The 18043-nt window shown below is 41.8% G+C and overlaps 1 protein-coding gene across 1 annotated transcript; it reads right to left on the bottom strand.

Annotated features, from left to right (window-relative positions):
* Positions 1 to 1465: 1465 nt before the first annotated feature.
* Positions 1466 to 14479, bottom strand: PARL (presenilin associated rhomboid like). Its single transcript, XM_075716196.1, has 10 exons — positions 14433 to 14479; positions 14146 to 14350; positions 13739 to 13879; positions 11141 to 11189; positions 9259 to 9354; positions 8105 to 8254; positions 7541 to 7611; positions 6085 to 6186; positions 4131 to 4228; positions 1466 to 1773 (listed from the first exon to the last, which is right to left on the bottom strand). Exons 1-10 carry the CDS (start codon positions 14477 to 14479, stop codon positions 1656 to 1658), a joined length of 1077 nt encoding a protein of 358 aa, XP_075572311.1. The 3' UTR covers positions 1466 to 1655.
* Between the last annotated feature and the right edge of the window lie 3564 nt (positions 14480 to 18043).

Raw genomic sequence — 18043 nt, 5'->3', positions numbered from 1 at the left:
ATATCTGGGCAGACTCCTCAGCCCTTTGCAAGGGGTTTGGTAGTCATCCTTGTAGGACTGGCACAGAGCAGCAGCATACCCAAAATCCAGTTTTTGGTTTTATTTGTGTAATAGAAACATTGGTCATGGTACTACCCACAGGTTTACTTTAGTAGTTAGTTACAGTGTTGCTGATCTCAAGCATATCATCTATTTTTGCTGAAGCTACTTATTTTTCTAGAACTGGCACATTCTGAACCAAATATTACTGTTTTAAAATTTTTAGAAAAACCTTAAAGGAAACTAGCAATACAGCACAACTTCAAAAAAAAAAAAGAAAAAAAAAAGGCTAATGCAGTGAAAGAATATAGAAAGCAGTATAACTCATGGTAAATATCCAAAACCACAGTATAAGTCATTCTTCCACTGCATGTAATTATGAAAGATAAATTCTAACAAGATGTGACAGCATCTTGGAAGCAGACAGAAATGGAAAACATAAGTTGAATAAGCCACAGCTGACAAATAAAGCTGGACCATTAACCAGTATGTAAGCTTTGGCAAACAATCCAGTATTGCTTCATGTATTTCAAGTTTAAGATGCAAGAGACCATGGCTTCTTTTCAACAATAAAGACCACTGAACTTCACCCCATTAGCCTTATGCTGAGTCCAATCTGTCTAAAGCGTGCCTTCTAGGAAAGCACCTAGTGTTGTTTGGCAGGCGTTAGGGGGTTGCGTGATCCATTAACTTCTTCAGTTTTAAATCTTCTTAGGTATTAACCAGTTGTATCCTATTTTGAAATTTTTTGGACAGAGCTTTCACTCACTTCATTGGAAAGCTTTTTTTTTATTCCTCCTTGTCCTGGTTTCAGCTGGGATAGATTTAATTTTCTTCCTAGTAGCTGGCACAGTACTGTGGTTTGGATTTAGGATGAGAATAATGCTGATAACACACTGATGTTTCAGTTGTTGCTAAGTACTGCTTATGCTAGTCAGGGACTTTTCAGCTTCCCATGCTCTGCCAGGTGCACAAGAAACTGGGAGGGGGCACAGCCAGGATAGTTGATCCAAACTGCCCAAAGGGCTACTCCATACCATATGGCGTCATGCTCAGTATAGAAACTGGGGGGGGTTGGCCGGGGAGCAGCGATCGCTGCTCGGGAACTGTCTGGGTATCGGTCTGCAGGTGGTGAGCAATTCCATTGTGCATCACTTGCTTTGTATATTATTATTATTATTATCATAATCATTATTGTATTGTTATTATTATCATTACTATTTTACTTTATTTCAATTATTAAACTGTTCTTATCTCAACCCAGGAGTGTTTCTCACTCTTACTCCTCCAATTCTCTCCCCCATCCCATGGGGGCAGGGGGAGTGAGTGAGTGGCTGGGTGGTGCTTAGTTGCTGGCTGGGGTTAAACCACGACCCTCCTTTAAAATATGTAATGCAGACTATTACCTCAGAGCGCAATAGGATAAAAACCTTTATTGTTCCACCTTTCTCAGAGTTCATTTTCTATTGATATACATTTTTGTAACTGTAGTTTACATTAGAAACTTCAGCTCCTTAGAGGCGTAATGTGGAATAGCAAAAAACCTTCAAAACCAATTCAATCCCATGTCTTCAAGTAATATACCACCTGGGCACAAGGAATCTCTAGGATTAGAATCAGTTAGATCTTCCACCTCCTCCTTTTCCTGTGTTCTTTGTCCTCATTTCATGCCAGGCTTTCACCAGTGGTTCTCTGTTCTTCCATATGAGCTCATGGCCGTATGTCACATACCACCTGAGAAAGAAAATACCAGTTAAAACTAACTGTAACTTTTCGCTGTATCTGAGGAACAGGCTGATCACTAAAATCAAGTAACTCAAATGCTTAGTATAGGAGACAAGATAAACCGAGGCAGAAAGAACAACATTCTTGGAAAGTGGGTGGCAGATAAGCCACTTATTCTCTTGAATACTAATAGCTAACTTCTTTGTGTTCTTGCTTGTCTCGGTCCTGAGAATGAATGGTTTTCATGTCTTTAATTTCATGCTCTCATGATTCCTACTTAAAGATGCAAAAAACTATTTCCATTTAAGAGACTGTTGAAACAGTACTGTTGCTTGTGCTAATCCTTACTGACAACACCAAGTAAAAATATTTTTCTCATATGTAAATACAACTGCCCCATAATGAACAGCCACATTCCATTCGAACTTAATTTTCTTCTGTAAACATCTAAATGAAGATTTAATCTATCAAAGTGTTCTAGCTTAATTTACGTTCAGAGAGAACTATATATGCTGATATATGAGTATTAACATAAGCAATTAAGCAAGGGAAGTTATGGTGGAAAGGCAGGAGGGGAAGCAACTGCATGGAAATAGGTTGAAGGTTCTCCCACAAACCTAACTTCATACCTCAGTCCTGAATAACAAAAGCACTTTTATGAGCCAGCCAGTGCTACATAAACTGGGCATTCCTTTAAATCATGTAGCCACTTTCCAAAGCAGGTAATTGTCTGTGAGGCAATGCATAGAAAATACTTCGCCCATTCAACATATATCCTAAATAGAGGCCCTGTTTTAAGATGAAGTGGCCAAAACGATCCCAGAGTAGAACATATAGGCAGAACATATGTACGCGAGGAAGGCAAGATACTTGCCAACTCAAGACAATTTTTACTGCAGCTGCTATCCTATTTTAATAATATGTCAATCTGTATTATAATGAACAAACTGGTATAGATACATTATGGCAGAAAGTAGTTACGAATCAGCAAGACTACATCAGATGCATTTGTGATGCCAGAGAAGGGGAGAAATGGAGACTGTGCAGCACAGAACTTACAGACACCAAAGCCAAGAAGTAGCAAACAAAGGCAAACCAGTTTGTAGACTAAAATAAAAGTGTCTTCCGCCCGTTCTTTGTCTGGCCTAGTTAAATCTTAAATGCCTACATAAAATGTTTAAAAATGCTCTTAGCAATAAGTGTGCAAATTAAGACAATATTGCTATCAGGTAGAAGCGGAAAAACTCAGTAGGTATTTGTCCTGGTTTCAGCTGGGATAGAGTTAATTTTCTTCCTAGTAGCAGGCATAGTGCTGTGGTTTGGATTTAGGATGAGAAGAATGCTGATAACACACTGATGTTTTAGTTGTTGCTAAGTACTGCTTATACTAGTCCAGGACTTTTCAGCTTCCCATGCTTTGCTGGGTGCACAAGAAACTGGGAGGGGGCACAGCCAGGATAGTTGATCCAAACTGCCCAAAGGGCTATTCCATACCATATGATGTCATGCTCAGTATATAAGCTGCGGGGAGTTGGCTGGGGGACAGCGATCGCTGCTCGGGGACTGGCTGGGCATCAGTCAGCAGGTGGTGAGCAATTACACTGTGCTTTGTATATTATTATTACTACTATTATTATATTGTTATTACTATTTTACTTTATTTCAATTATTAAACTGTTCTTATCTCAACCCAGGAGTTTTCTCAGTCTTACTCCTCCAATTCTCTCCCCCATCCCATCGGGGCAGGGGGAGTGAGCGAGCGGCTGCGTGGTGTGACAGTAATGTTGTTCAAACATGGAACAATGCAGAACTGTTTCCTACAAACTGGTTTCTAGTAGTTCTTCCCAATTAGGAAGGCTCCACACAAAGACAACGCAGCAACACTGAGAAACAGCAGTACAGGCTTCTCAAAGGAATTTGGCCTGAGCTTATACCAACTCTGTAGATCCCTCTAAATTGGCAATTAGGGGAAAAACACTGAGACAAAGAAATTTTCTTAGCCGTTTAATTCTAAAGTTATTTTAATTTGTCCATGCTGTGTTTTGTGAGAATCTTTTCTGCCTTGTGACTCTGTCCTGCTCTCCCCAGCACACTGAAAAGAGACAGCCAGTCCAGGTTATGGTGACAGGACAATCTGACATCTAATCTATCACTCTAAGGCAGTTCAGCACAATTTCTTTCAGTTCTAAGCATCTATTAACAGTATTTTCCACACAATTTTATAGCATGACAAGGATAACAGTGAGTTATCTTCAATGCTACTTATGAGAACTTTCCAAAAAACACCCACACTTCAGAGATAAGAGGAAAACATATAGGATTCGTTTAAGTACAGAACAAACAGGAGTTAGTAAATACAGACTTACATTCCAAAGAGAGCTCCCCCAAGATGTGCAGCATGGTCAAAAAGTCTCCAGCCTAGAGCAAGCCCTGCAGTGTCAAATGCAATTATGGCTTTTAAAGCCTGGAAAGGAACAGAACATGGAATTGACAGGATTAGTCACAGCATATAATGGCCACTGATAACACAGTTTCATATTCTGGCACAGAGCAAAAATTTGGGATCAAAAAACATCCCATAAACTTTATATCAAAGCAATCACTGTAAAAAAAAAGTTTTAAAACAACAGACTCAGTCCTTAGCTGTACTGTGCTGTCAAAACACAGACTGAGCAGCTACAGAATAGTGTGGGGTAGGAATGTGTCCCTTTCAAATACTCAGTCTCTTCCAATCTTCATTTGTAAAGCTACACATACATTCCAAACTCAGGTCAGGGGGAAAGGAAAAAAAAAAAAAAAAAAAAAAAGAGGAAGTTACTTGAAAGAGTACATGCTATAAAAGACACCACAAAATACATAATTGCAACATTGTCATTCACTAATTCTGACATATTAGATTTATGTGCACCTGTCCTCCCAAACACAACCCTCTAGTGGATAGAACATGTGGGGCAGCACCCCTGTCATCTTATCTGATATAAATTGATCATCACACTGTCCTAATGACACATCTGTTGCAAGGTAGAAAATCAGAATGATAGTGAACAACTCCACGGCCGGAAACAGCATGAGCAACTGTATACCATCCTCAGGAGACACAAACCACCATAACTGTAATTATGCAAAAATTTTACTAAACACCTCATTCCAAAAAGACCAACAGCTTTAATGCTAAGATGAAATGTTACTTTAAGTAGGATTTCTTTCCTTAAGTATATGTGTTAGAATAGCAGCTATACCGCCACATTGGCTTGTTTATTTTAAAAGCTGATTACAGTATATATAAGGTAGGCTAAAAGAGTACATAAAGTTTGGAAATACAATTACACAGTAGGGCTAAAATTATTCCAATGTTTATACTGCAATAGCCAATGTTGCTCTTGTTTTACTGTTGCAATGAGTACTTCCTCATGGCAATGCTCTCTGTGGGTCTGCCAATATTCTACCTTCACCATCTTTTTTAGGAAAGATGCAGTTAAAGGGTAGCATGCAAAAAACCAGGTCCACTCAACAGAAGTGCAAGAAAAACACGAAGGCTACATCTAAGAACACTTGTTCAAATCTATAAGCTTCACTTACAAAAAATATTAAATCTCATGATCTTGAAATGACAAAGCTTAACTGCTTCAAGTAAAACAACTTCTAAGTAGTGGACCAAAGATGATTAACTTATTGAAGTAAGTCAAGATATACATGAGAAGCTTTTCTTAAGTGGGGTAGTAGATATGCCTTAATGAAACAAAAAAGGGGTCCTGGTACTACACATGAAGAAAAGCCTCAATAGTTTATTTCCAATCCCAACATTGTTCTTAAAAGTATCAAAAGATGGTATCCTAATGAGGAGGCAGGTACTCCTCCAGGGCTGGAATGTTATCTCCCTTGAGAAGTGAAATTCTGTTTTTCCCACCTTGATTAAGTTTTTCTTCAAAAAGAGTGTATCAGTATTAAATTAGCCTGTAACAAGTGGTGCTAAAAAAAATATCATCCATCAGAAAGAACAGTATATCTATGCACGTTTCCTTAGATAGGTGAACCCAAGTTCCTCCCAACTTCTTTCACCTCTTAGTATCAGATCTGAAACAGACCCATGGAGGACAGCATTTAAGATAATTCTGAATTCACTACACACTTGTGTAATGACTGTGTTAGGCTGCAACAATTCAGAATCGGTCTCCAGGACTTCCCCATGACCTATATTGTCTTTCAAAATAAATTTAACAGCTTAGAAACACGAATGAAGAGGACACACGCTCGGATACTGGAGAGGTGTGGGGAAAATGTTTTAAGAGTGGGATTTCTTTGAAGTTCAAAGGCACTTACGTTTCCTGCTGTAAATGTGAACATCGGAAGAAATATGATGGCTAGTTTTGCTTCTGGCATCTTTGTACATACAGCTGCAAGGACAGTCATTATAGCTCCTGACTGTAAATACATTAAAATACATAAAAGTATGCTGAGTTGTTACATAAGGGAAAATTTGTTTTTCTGCATGTGAACCCGCTTTCCTTTTGGCTTTTATTTTCAAATGCAACCCTGTAGTAAACCTTAAAGTACAAAGCACCACAGCAAAGTTCAGAATAAAAATAAAACAAGACACCATTATTTAATGTCAATATCTGAAATTATACATACTGGAAAAAATACCCCTCAGATGCTCTTATATAATTAAGAAATAATCTCCCTGACTTTTAAGATAACTATTTATGTTAACATGCTTTTTTCCCCAGTAAGCCCTAGAAATCTAACATATATTAATCAAACACAGACATCTCAGATGAAGGGAATGATTCTGAAGCTTGTACCAAAACAAGGAAAATAACGGATGGACAGAGACAAGAAATCTTTTGTCAATGAAACAAGCAATTCCCTGGTCTGTACTAAACTGACCATGGGCTTTTGTATCCATGAAATACCTCAATGGAAAGGCTGTGAATACAGTAAACTAACACAATGTGTAGCAATTTCAGTAAGTTCAGATCAATAAGACTAATGGAAAGTAACTTGCTCCAGATATAGTTTATTCACAAGATAAAGGGACAATACATAGACAGCACTACCAAAAATTCTAACTTAGGGACTGCTCAACAGATTTTTTTCATTCCAACTGAGAAGTAAGAATCTGACTTTTGGCTTTTATCAGAATTATTTAGTAAAGTAAGTTAAGAAGCCTTTAAAACTTGGCAAATGGCTAAGTTATAGCCTCAAACTTATAGCAAGTTAAGTGTTTCAAAATGTTCTACTACTAAAAATACTTGCAAAGAACAGACAACCACAACACCTCCTCAGCCTGCCTCATATCTTTCATACTGTGAGACTTTTGGCAGGAGCACTACCCTTTCTGCAGAGCATGCCCTACAACTTCCACTAGTATCACATGCTGATTTTGTTTGTCTGACTAGATTATCTCTTTTCTGAAGTATTCTATTTTCAATTAGAGGAGACTGTGATACACAATTATGCAATAACATTTATGAAGCAAGCTACAGAACTGAACTATCTGCTCAGTGACAAGAGGTCCTGCTGTTAAGTACTCATTTACAAGCCATTAGCATTAAGTGGCATTAGTTCTGGGCTGCTGCTACAAAAGTTAACATATTTGAAGAATAGGCAAGTTCTTACACAGGAATCACTGCCTGGTTACTTGGTTTTGGTCAACTTTCCTAGTTTCCACTATCCCAAATATATTCTTGGCTTTTAAGCAGGTTAAATAATACAGCAGGCTTCGAAAATGGCTTCAGAGATCATTATAAGGTCTCTCATATTCTGAAATACTTACAGCTCCAAGGGATGGTTCAAACCTTCCAGTGGCCATTTTAGCAACATAACTGACAAAAGTGGAGATAACCCCTAGAAAGGAAAAAGGACTATTGGAAACAATGCCAGCAATGCAGACAAACATCAGAGATTACAACAACATTATCCATACATCTTCCTAAGGAAGCTAGTGTAGGTGGTGTGGTTTGGTTTTCGGGTTTTTTTTTTTTTTGGGGGGGGGGGGGGGGGGCAGGGAGGCGGTGGTGGTGGTGTTTGTTTTAACTTGAATTAACTGTCATCTTTTCCCACAAAACTCCCATGAGGCTGTATTAACAGCTATTTTATTTTGGTAGCTAAGCACAACTTAAAACCAGATACTTGTATTGTCATGATATTTTGAAGCCAAATATCCTAAACCCATCAAAATTCTGTACGACAGCAAGTAAGTACTGCAGCTAGTATAGAGCAATGTGTGGGACTGAACGATGTCCATCTGTCATCATACATCTATTAACCATGCACACACTTTACTTGCATTAATATATATTTATATTTTTAAGTGTTGTAAATATGTATTTAACATTACCAGCAGAAAGATACACTGCAATAAACTGCTCACATCCCAGAAGAGAGACAATGCTGCTAGAAAAACTCCATAAAACATACATATTTGCTGCCATGTGGAACAGAGAGAAGTGACTAAATGTAGAGAGCAACATGGGAGAACACAGGGCTCCTACAAAAGAGAAAAACAATAGGGGAAGAAAAAGTCAGTGTTTTAATTTGCTTTAACTTACCTGTCATGCAGACTAGAAATTTATCAAGACATACTATAGGCTAATTATGCTTAGAATTCTCAAATACAAGCCATATAATAAACCCAGAAATGTAACAAATTTCAAATTCTATGCAATATCTTTTGAAAGGTAGAACATATACCCCAGAGATATGCAAACTGTACAAACAGCTACTTTAGAAAGCCTTAATTACCTACTGGGGAATGTTTCATATGAAACATCTTACGACACATCTCCTATGCTTTTGAAATGAAAAAAGATTTTATTCATATACGCATATGGGGAAAGATTTTTAATATATTATATGAGCATCTATATAAAATTATTTTGCTAGAGATGGACTCAAAGGAAAACTCATTTTCTTTTCAAAAAGCTACTAGCTCTCCTCACTGAAACAGCAGTCTTGAAAATGCAAAAAAGCCAATTAGCAGGTTTAAAAGTCAACATTATTTAAAACAGGGGTGTTTGGGGTGACTGATGCTCAGATCTGGGTAACAGCTATCTTTAGCTTTAGAGTGTGTGTGGGGGGAATTGATTGAGTTTCCCCTTTTTCAGCAGAAATTAAGAGACTAGCAGAAAGTACTCTCCTAATGCATATTTGTCTCATCCTTTTAATTCTTTACTGTAGAAATGAATACTAATTGTTCTGCTATTAAATACTAGCAACTGAATGCAGGAAAAGGCCAGATAGCAGGCAACACTTTTGACATTACAATATTTAGAAAAGCACCAGTAAGGTTTTTTTTCTTAATACATTACTTCTAACTTTTTCCCCTCAAAGTGTTTGCTGTCTAAACAAAACAATGTATTTAGGCATAGCTGAGATTGGTTGTAGGTGATGGAGCTGCCAGTAAGCTGTGTGCCACCCAACACTTTTGCAGTATGATCAGAGGTTCTACTACATCCCAATGTAGAAAAGTCCCTCAAACTCCTGTTCACTTACTAGAGGATGGATCTGAGGTGAAATATGTAAACATAATCCGTCGCATACCAGGCAGCCTCCATAAACAGAATACAAAGACATTTGCAGCTATAATACCTATTAAGAGGAAAAAAACAGTATAAAAGCAAATTATGAACATAACGCACCATAATGCTTGCATTCAAAAGTAAGCTTACAAGAATCATACTTTTTCTTCACTACTTCATTACAAGCAGTATCCACTTCTTACTTTATAAAGAGTTTAGAAAAAGCAAAGAAAAATACTGAAAGCTATATTTATATAATGGAAGCATGTCAGAAATATGACATTTAATTGCAACTGTTTTGACGTACAATGTAACGAATGAATGCATGCAACAATCCAGAAAATCCGTACTTAAGACATTCAAGCCATGGTTTCAAACTTCTATTCCATTGAACCAACAAAACAAGAGCCAGCTTAAGAGGTCTCATTGCTTGCCTCTCTAGCTGCTTATTCCCAAGTGCCACCAATCTGCTGCACGGTTGCATTTAACTGCACACGGAGGCCAGGGGAAGCACACAGACATGCAGTACACATCCCTTCCACTTTCTGGGGAGGTTTGGTTTTGAAGCAATTGTAAAGATACTGTTTAGACATCGAGCATAAAAGGTTGAGTTGGCATTGCTAAGGCATAGTTACCTTTGGGAGATAGCAAATGCACAGCTTTTTACTTCACAGATGTTTATTGCAATCTTATTTCAGTTTAAATAAGAATGTAAATAATTAGAAACATAATGATGCAAAGTTATTGTTTCTTGTTTAAAGTGCCTTCTCTATTTCTAGCCAAGCATTTAGGTATTTAAAATTCTTATAATAGTTAGAAACATTAAAGGGGAAAATTGTGCTTCCTTTACAGAATGGTAGATGTCACATAATTATTCTCTATTTGAAGTTTGCAACCAAATGGAAGAACTGTGAAAAACTATGATACATAAATCCCAGAACCAAAATTTTAATAGCCCTCTTCTTTTGGCACTCCATCCTATTCCATCATGCTCTTTTATTAGAGGAAATATTTTCGCTGCATGCTACACTAAGATGTCACAGAACTCTCAGCAATTTCAGTACAGTAAGCCCAACCTTGTTATGGCAATCAGGGTTAAGTATCCGAATGGCTCAGGGTCTACCAGCTAGACTTTATACTGCTTGTTAGATTAACTCGATGTTGTGGGATACTCTAGGGACTACAGAATATGAATCTTTGCCCCCCCCCAATACAGTATTTGTTTCTGTATCGTGACTTGGCTTGCATGCTGAAGAGCAATTCAAAGCATTGTACAAAACTTCTTGACAGGACTTGTTAACGTGTAGAATATATAAGAGCAGATATGGCTTAGCTACTTTATTTAGATTTTAATCAAGTTTTCAACAATTTCTCTCCGCACATTACATTTATCTTAAGGATTTCAAGTGATGTTAGGCTAACCAGTCAAAACTACATCATGGCTAAAGGAAAGCTCACAAGATAGTTCCTTCTTGTTTGCAACGCTACATACGTAAAATAGCAAAAAATTATAAGGGAGTTTTACTTCCACATATCAGTGGAATATATACTCATATTCCTTCTAAAAGCATTTGTCGTTTTTCACAGTTCCTGAGAAAAATGTTGCCAGGGGAAGATTCTAGCTAATCCTCCACACTCTCTCACACAGAGGCATAGGAATTTCTTTAATGCATACAAAAAAAATAGTTTGTGAGAAGGAAGTGTAGCAGAAATAGTGTATATGCAGGTGTAAGTTTACACATGCTTTGTGCCTAACGATCTAAACATGGTATGAAAGCCATCTGTTTTAACATACTGTACCTGTTTGCCATATTTCTCTTCCTGTGAATGTCTAATACTTGTAAGCTAACACAAACCTGTCACAGTCCGCTGACCCTCAGTCAGGTTATTCCACCAGCTGTTAACCTGAAATGGAATTGTTGTACATCAGTGCCACTGCAGAGTATTTGCAATTTCAAAAACAGTCACACAAGGTTCTACCTTTTTAAGAATGAAAAGCATTTGTTTGAAATCTGTTAAGTAAATCAGTTTCAAAATTTTTTATTTCTGATTGGTTTAGCTTTTCAAGTTGGCATTTCCTTACTCAAGAATAGTTATCTACCCTCCTTTTCATAAAATATTCGAGCATAGATGAAGAGTTTCTTCAAAAAGAACAGGGTTATACCCTTTTACGCAACTCCACAGGTTTATCTCTACTTGTACTAAACAAGGATCTAGCCCATAATGCTTACTTTAGCTGACTGGCCAAAGTTAGCATAAACCCTGCCTCGACTAAGCCTCATCCTAATGCTGTCTAACATCACACCACCCACCTTTGAGAGATTCCACTTTTGTGCCAGGGTCACTTTTGCAGAGGTGGCTCACAAGATGTGGAATCCATTCCCCCTTGCGTCCAGCTCACCCAGCCCTCCTCCAAGTTTAAAACCCCTGAAAAAGTTTATTTTGAGTGCAGTCAGCCCACAGACAAATTCCACCCCTGCTTCCCTTCCTCAGCTTTCAGAACAATTTTGGACAAATATTTTATTGACAGCTCAATGACCTTCCAACCATATTGATGAGGACAATGTCATAAAAATTACCTGTAGGTTGGAGGCAAGGGGAAATAATGCTGTATGAAACAAATCATTCACTGTTTCATTGCATTTTTTTTTAATTCTCTGGCAGAGGATACAGATACCGGTATTTCCTACAAAGTTCTCCAGTACAAGAACACTAAGCGAACATGTTTTTTGTAAAATATAAGAAGTAGATGCCCTCAGAAGCTATTGGGGGGATTCTGAACTTTTAAAACTAGAACTTACCAGCTGAAGATGGGGATTGGGAGTTTAAGCCTATTAATTATAGGGCAGTTTTGTTTTATTTTTTGGATAGCTAACCACCAGATCTTCCTCTTCAGGTTTTGAATGAGAACAAAAGTATAAACCCAAAATTATTCAAAATATTAAGTGGCAATCATAACCTCACCTGCAGTTCATACACACTGAGCAAGAAAGCATGCTGTACTGGGCCTGGCTAGGACAGAGTTAATTTCCTCTACAGCAGCTCATACATGGTGCTATGGTTTAGATTTTTGACCAAAACATTACTCGTAACACATTACTGTTCTAGTTTTTGCTGAACAGTGTTTGCACAGCACCAAGACCATCTCCATTTCTTACTCCACCCCTGCAGTGGATAGACTGGGGGTGTGCAATAGGCTGGGAGGGGACACACCAGGCACACGACCTGAAATAACCAAAGAGATATTCCCTACCATATAATGTCATGCTCAGCAACAAAAGGGATAAGACAGGATTTCAGGAGGTTTAGCCATGTTTTGCTCATGAACTGGCTGGCCATTGGTCTACCCACAGCAAATGGTGAGCAACTGCCTTTGCATAACTTGTTTTGGTTCCCCCCCCCCCCCCCCCTCTTCTCCCATTTATCCTTCACTTATTATTTGGTCGTCATTTTATCTTCACCCCCAAGTTTTCCTGCTTTTATTCTTCCTTTCCTCTTCCTCCATCCCACTGTGGGTTTGTGGAGGAAGCAGCTATGTGGAGTGTGCCCATCACAGTTAACCCACAACACATGCCCATTTCGAAAGAAGTACCACGGTGCATGCAATATGCATTACAAAAACAGCTCCTCTGTGTCCTACCCAGAACCCTGTGCTTCTCCAGCTCCACACTCAGCCCTACTTCCCTCGGACAAGCAGTCCTGAAAGAGTAATCAAGCCTGGTCTATCACAAGCCACAGTAGTAACCTTGAAACAAACATAAAGCATACATGCACGTTCAGTTTAGTTTTAAATACACTTAATTGAAAACTAAATGACTGGCACTTTCGGGATGTCAACTAAATTTATAACAAGTCTTGCAGTACTTACGTTGCTCGTACTGCCCAAACTCCGAAGTATTGGCATGGAAATGTTACCTCTCATGAAGAAAAAAAGCCCTCTAAACCCTTGTATTTGCGTAGCACAGGTTGAAAATACAGATGCATTTCAGAAGCCAGAGCATTATGCTTAAGGTTCAGAATTTAAACTAGCTCTGTCCTCTTTCAGAGTTCATGCTCACTTTTAAGAACACTAGCAAGACATAGCAAGAACAGAATTTTTTTTTAGTGAAAAAGTAAAAGGTACCTAGTTTAGATCTATAAACTACTACTACTGACCTCTCTTCCCTGCATTTCAGGGTGAAGATGGTATTTTTCTCCAGTGTAACTTTTGCAGTGATATTGTGAGTTACAGTTTTCTAGAACGAATTCGATCACGTTTTCTTGTAAGGACACGTACTGTAATTTGCTGAGAACGTATTATTTCTCCAAGTTAAAAATCAGGATAAACTGCACGAGCATCTGTTGTACAAACGGTGCTCGCAGATGTGCCTACACCACAGGAAAGATGTGTTCACGCTTTACGCTTCCGCAGGGACCCACCCGTGTGCGAACAGGCCGGGCCTGGCTCCGTGTACCTGCTTTCTGAAGTCCCCCCTCTTCTGCGGCCGTATTTTATCCAACCAGTCTGCTCGAGCTTCCTCAAAGTAGGTCTGGACCCGCGACTTGAGCGACTCGTACTGCCAGATGGCGGCGGATCCGAAGGCAGAGCCTGTGAACTGGGGGGCATCGGGTACGGTCAAAACGAGCGCACCGTCCCGAGGGCAGCCCGCGGGTGGCTCCGGGGGCAAGCCAGGCTCGCCCCGGGCCTACGTTACACGCCGTCCCGGTGGCTCAGCCCTGAGCGACGCTAGCACGTTAACGGGAACTCAAGCACCGCTGAGAGACGGGGTCCCGCCACGCAGCCGCCCGCCGGGGCTCCCTGCCGACCCCGCTCCCCTCCCACAGCCGGGCACGGCAGCCCCCGGCCCCAGGAGCCACTTACCCCCACCGCGAAGAGCAGCGGCTTGACCAAGCGGCGCGGCGAGGGGCGGCCGGCGCGGGTCGTCGGCGGCGGCGGGCAGAGGCTGCGGCGCGGGGGCGGCGGGCCGGGCCGCGCCTCGGCGGCGGCGGCGGCGGCGTCAGGGGGCTCCTCGGGCCGCGGCCGCGCCCGGCGGAAACCCTGTCGCTGCTCCAGCAGCACCGTCAGCCTGCGGGGGAAAGACGCGGACCGTCAGCACCGCCGCGCCCGCCCGCCCGCCCCCGGCCACCCGCTCCCCGGCCCGCCGGTACCTGTGCGGCCGCGGGCCGCAGGCGCTGGCCCAGCACCGCCACGCCATGTTGGGCGCCTCCCCGCGCGCAGAGCGCTTCCGGGGCAGCCGGACGCCATCTTGCGGGCGCGGCCTTGGGCGCCCGGCGGCAGGGCCGGGGCAGCCGCTCGACCGCCCCCAGCGCGCCGGACGGGGGCGGCCCGAGGGCTCCCAGCGCTGCGGGACCGCCCCGCTGCTGCCGGCCGCCGGGGTGGTTCCGCCCACGTCCCGCCCCGGCCGCCATGTCGAGAGGGTCGTCCCGGCTCTGCCTCGCCATAGTGAGAGTGGCGCTGCGGGGCGCCCTTGGCCGCCATGATGAGTGTGGCAGCTCCTTGACCTCCCGCGCCCCCTTAGCGGGTAGGGCTGGCACCGTGTAATGAGGTGTTTCCACGGTTTTAATCCATCCTTTTCTCTAGAAGCCTTCTGGAATAGACAGATCCTGTCTCCTCCTAGCCGAGAGCTCAGCCTGCAGCAGCCCAGGAGGCAGGGAGGAGGCTGGGGCTGCTGCCTCAGCCTTGCCTTGCTCTGCCATGTGCCTCCACCTCACCACGCCTCACCACCTTTCCTCACCTCGCTGCTCTGTCCTGCCTCCCCTCACCATCGGACTGCTCCAGCGAAGGGCCGTGCATGGCTGAGCAGGCGCAAGGCAGCTGCTCCTGCCCCACAGCCTCCTTTCAGGCCTCTTCGCCACGCTCTCCCTCGCCTGGGTTGGGTGCCCGCAGGTGCCCTGTGGTCCTCTCGCTGCTGGCTGGGGCTCCCAGTCTCTGGCACTGTGCTGCTCTTCCTGGCGCAAGCTTCATGCCAGCAGTGTGGCCGGGGGCTCTCTGCAGGGCTGGTGAAGCATCCTGCTGGCAGAGAGCAGTCCCTGCTCAGCTGCTGCTGTAAACACTGACACCCTCCTGAAATTAAATGGAAAAAGAAAATAGGTGTGTTTGCTTTGAAAATAATTTGCAATTGGTAGGTTTCTAGAAGTTTCATGCACCCTTCTGGTTCTCTGTGTTGCCGTGGAGATACTAATGGGACGGCCAAGCACCCTAAAGGCCAGTCACGCCAGGGCCTCCAGAGATCAGAGTGCAGAGCTGCCAGAATGAAGCAGCTGAATAAACAGTGGTTTATCTCAGAGGTGCAGGGAGGATAAGAGGCAGCAGCCACATGTTGCAGCAGGAAAAGTTCTGCGTGGGTGTGAGGAACACACTCCACCGGAGAGCGGTGGTGCTGTCTGCAGCCCTGGAGGCCACTCTGTTGTGACTGCATGAGGCTTGGGCGATCTGACCCAATGTTGAAGCTGTGCTTTAGCAAGAGGTTGGTGTCAATGTGGTCCCTTCCAACCCAAATTATTCTGTAGTTCATTGTGGGAAGGGAAAGTTAATAGCAAGATGAGAATGAACTGCATATTGTAATTGCAAATGGCTGTAAGCCTGATTAGACTACTAGTAATTTACAGCAACTTCAGGAGCATGGTTACAAAGGCAAATCATTTGGAAGTGGAGGGGAAAGGAATTAACACTGTCTCTTTTTTCTTTCTTTCTTTTTTTTTTTTTTTAAGAAGCAGCAAAAGAGTTTGCCTCCTCAACTCAAGGCCAGTCGCTGACCTGAGGAAACCTCTGTAAGTTAGTGGTGGGAGACTACTCTGAGTGGTTTAGTACTGTATTTAAACCTGCATTTTATCTCTTTCTGATTGCACTGCTGGCCATGGGTCAGCCTCAGAGTTTGCTTGAACTAAGAAACGATTAGCAGGTTCAAAGCCATATATTGCTGGTGTTAAAAATGTATATATACATATGTAAATGAAACTAGTGTTGTAATCAATGCTCTGTCTCTGTTTTTCTATGTAACAAAATGAAAAAGAAGTAAAAGAGTTTTTTAACTTTCCAGTTTAGACACTTTTATCACTCGTTTTTGCCTCCAGAGACCTTATCAGGAGTGATTTGTTTAAGTGACTTAAATATTTTTCTTTGTTAACCCTTCATGTCCTGTGTTCAAACCACATACATTTTGTCTGTGCTGTTTTTAATGTTAAGGTGATCTTTTTGCTCCCCCAGGGCTTGTTTTATCACATGACTGCTCTTATTTGTGTAAGTCTATGTGTGCTATTTATGAGGGATGATGCTCTGGGCTTTATGTATTTATTTGTTTTTGGTTTATGGTCATTCTCCTTTGGACAGTTGGAAAGCATATTTGCTATTAGTTTTGCCATTATCTTAAATCTATAAATGGTGACAGTGAATGGCAGCTAGTACGATCAAGTCCTGAAGGGTAGGGTGTACGTGGTACAAGTTGAAAGAGGAGGATGGATGTGGTGTCAGCTGAAGTAACAAGCTATTTGCTTTTGAAAGCTGCTTTTTTGTAGATGGTTTCTATTAGTGAACTCTTACCCTGTTAAAGCAACGCATTCGGTGGCATTACTTTTATCGTTAAAACTACAAGAGTCATAAGAAATCTACACTGCCATCGCATGGGGACTGCAGTCTTGTGCATGACTGGTGGCCCAGAGGGAATAAGGTATTGTCTGGACTGTCCCATGGGTTTTGTGTGTTAGCAGCAGGGTCAGGAAAGGATGAGTGAGAGTGGCTCCTTGGGCAGAGGAAGACAAAGAGAGGAGGAACAACAGCAGCAAAGTAGTTGCAGAGCCAGCCAAGCTCAGACCTCCTTTGGCCAGGAGCCAGGGAGGTCTGTCCTACCACAAGGCATGTCTGAAATCACAAACAGTTTTGTTAATGTGATCCACTGGATGGGTGTCTGTCTGCACTGATTACTGATTGCAGGGCTTAAATGCTGCCAGGGAAATATAAAGAAGATAAATAAAATGGATTTGTTTAAACAAACACACACACACCCTCTTTTCTTTTTTTTTCTTCACTGGTCTTTGTCTTACCCACTGGAGATGTACATTTCAGAAGAAGCTCTAGGGCTCTCTGCTCCTGCCTTGTGTGGCCTATTGATAATGTGACCCATCCCTGGGCTCCCATCCTCACTGAGACACCAGACCTGCTCCCTGGCCCCTAAGGATTCAAATACCAGCACTGCGTGCTTTGCTTTCCAAGTAGTAAAGGTTTTCTTTGCATGCTTGTCTTAAGAAGATCTGGAAAATAAAACACTTTTCAGTTGGTCCGTTGTGCACCATACTGTCAAAGTTTATTCTTCTTGCCACTTTACATCTCTCTGTGTATTGAATTGAAATGTCACCGTCTAGATTCAGACCACATGTGCACCTTTCTGTTGAGGAATGCACACCCACAGTGAGGAGCTCATGGATGTTATATCACCTCTAACAGGTGCAGTAATATGGGACAGTTGTTTTAAGGGTGGGAGAAGGACTCTTACAGTGGTATTTGTAGTCCTGCTGTAACATGGTTGAATTTGGGTCAGGGTGGAGGAAGGTTGATATTCTGTATTTGTGAAATCTAGTTTCCAAGCTTCCTCATTTTGAAACCTGCAAAGAGTTAATTTATTGTATTTTAATGAGAATTTATGTTTACAACTCTGACATATGTCCTACCCATAGTGATGGTGCAGAGTATATAGTTTTATCTTCTTTTCCTTACTGCCAGGAATGAATTGGGGTTGCAAGGGTCATACCTATGTAATAGGCAG

Source organism: Pelecanus crispus, chromosome 9 (genome assembly GCF_030463565.1).
Source record: "Pelecanus crispus isolate bPelCri1 chromosome 9, bPelCri1.pri, whole genome shotgun sequence".
NCBI classification, from domain to species: Eukaryota; Metazoa; Chordata; class Aves; order Pelecaniformes; family Pelecanidae; genus Pelecanus; species Pelecanus crispus.
The sequence above is the reverse complement of the archived record's forward strand: the minus strand, read 5'-3'. Positions and strand labels throughout refer to the sequence as shown.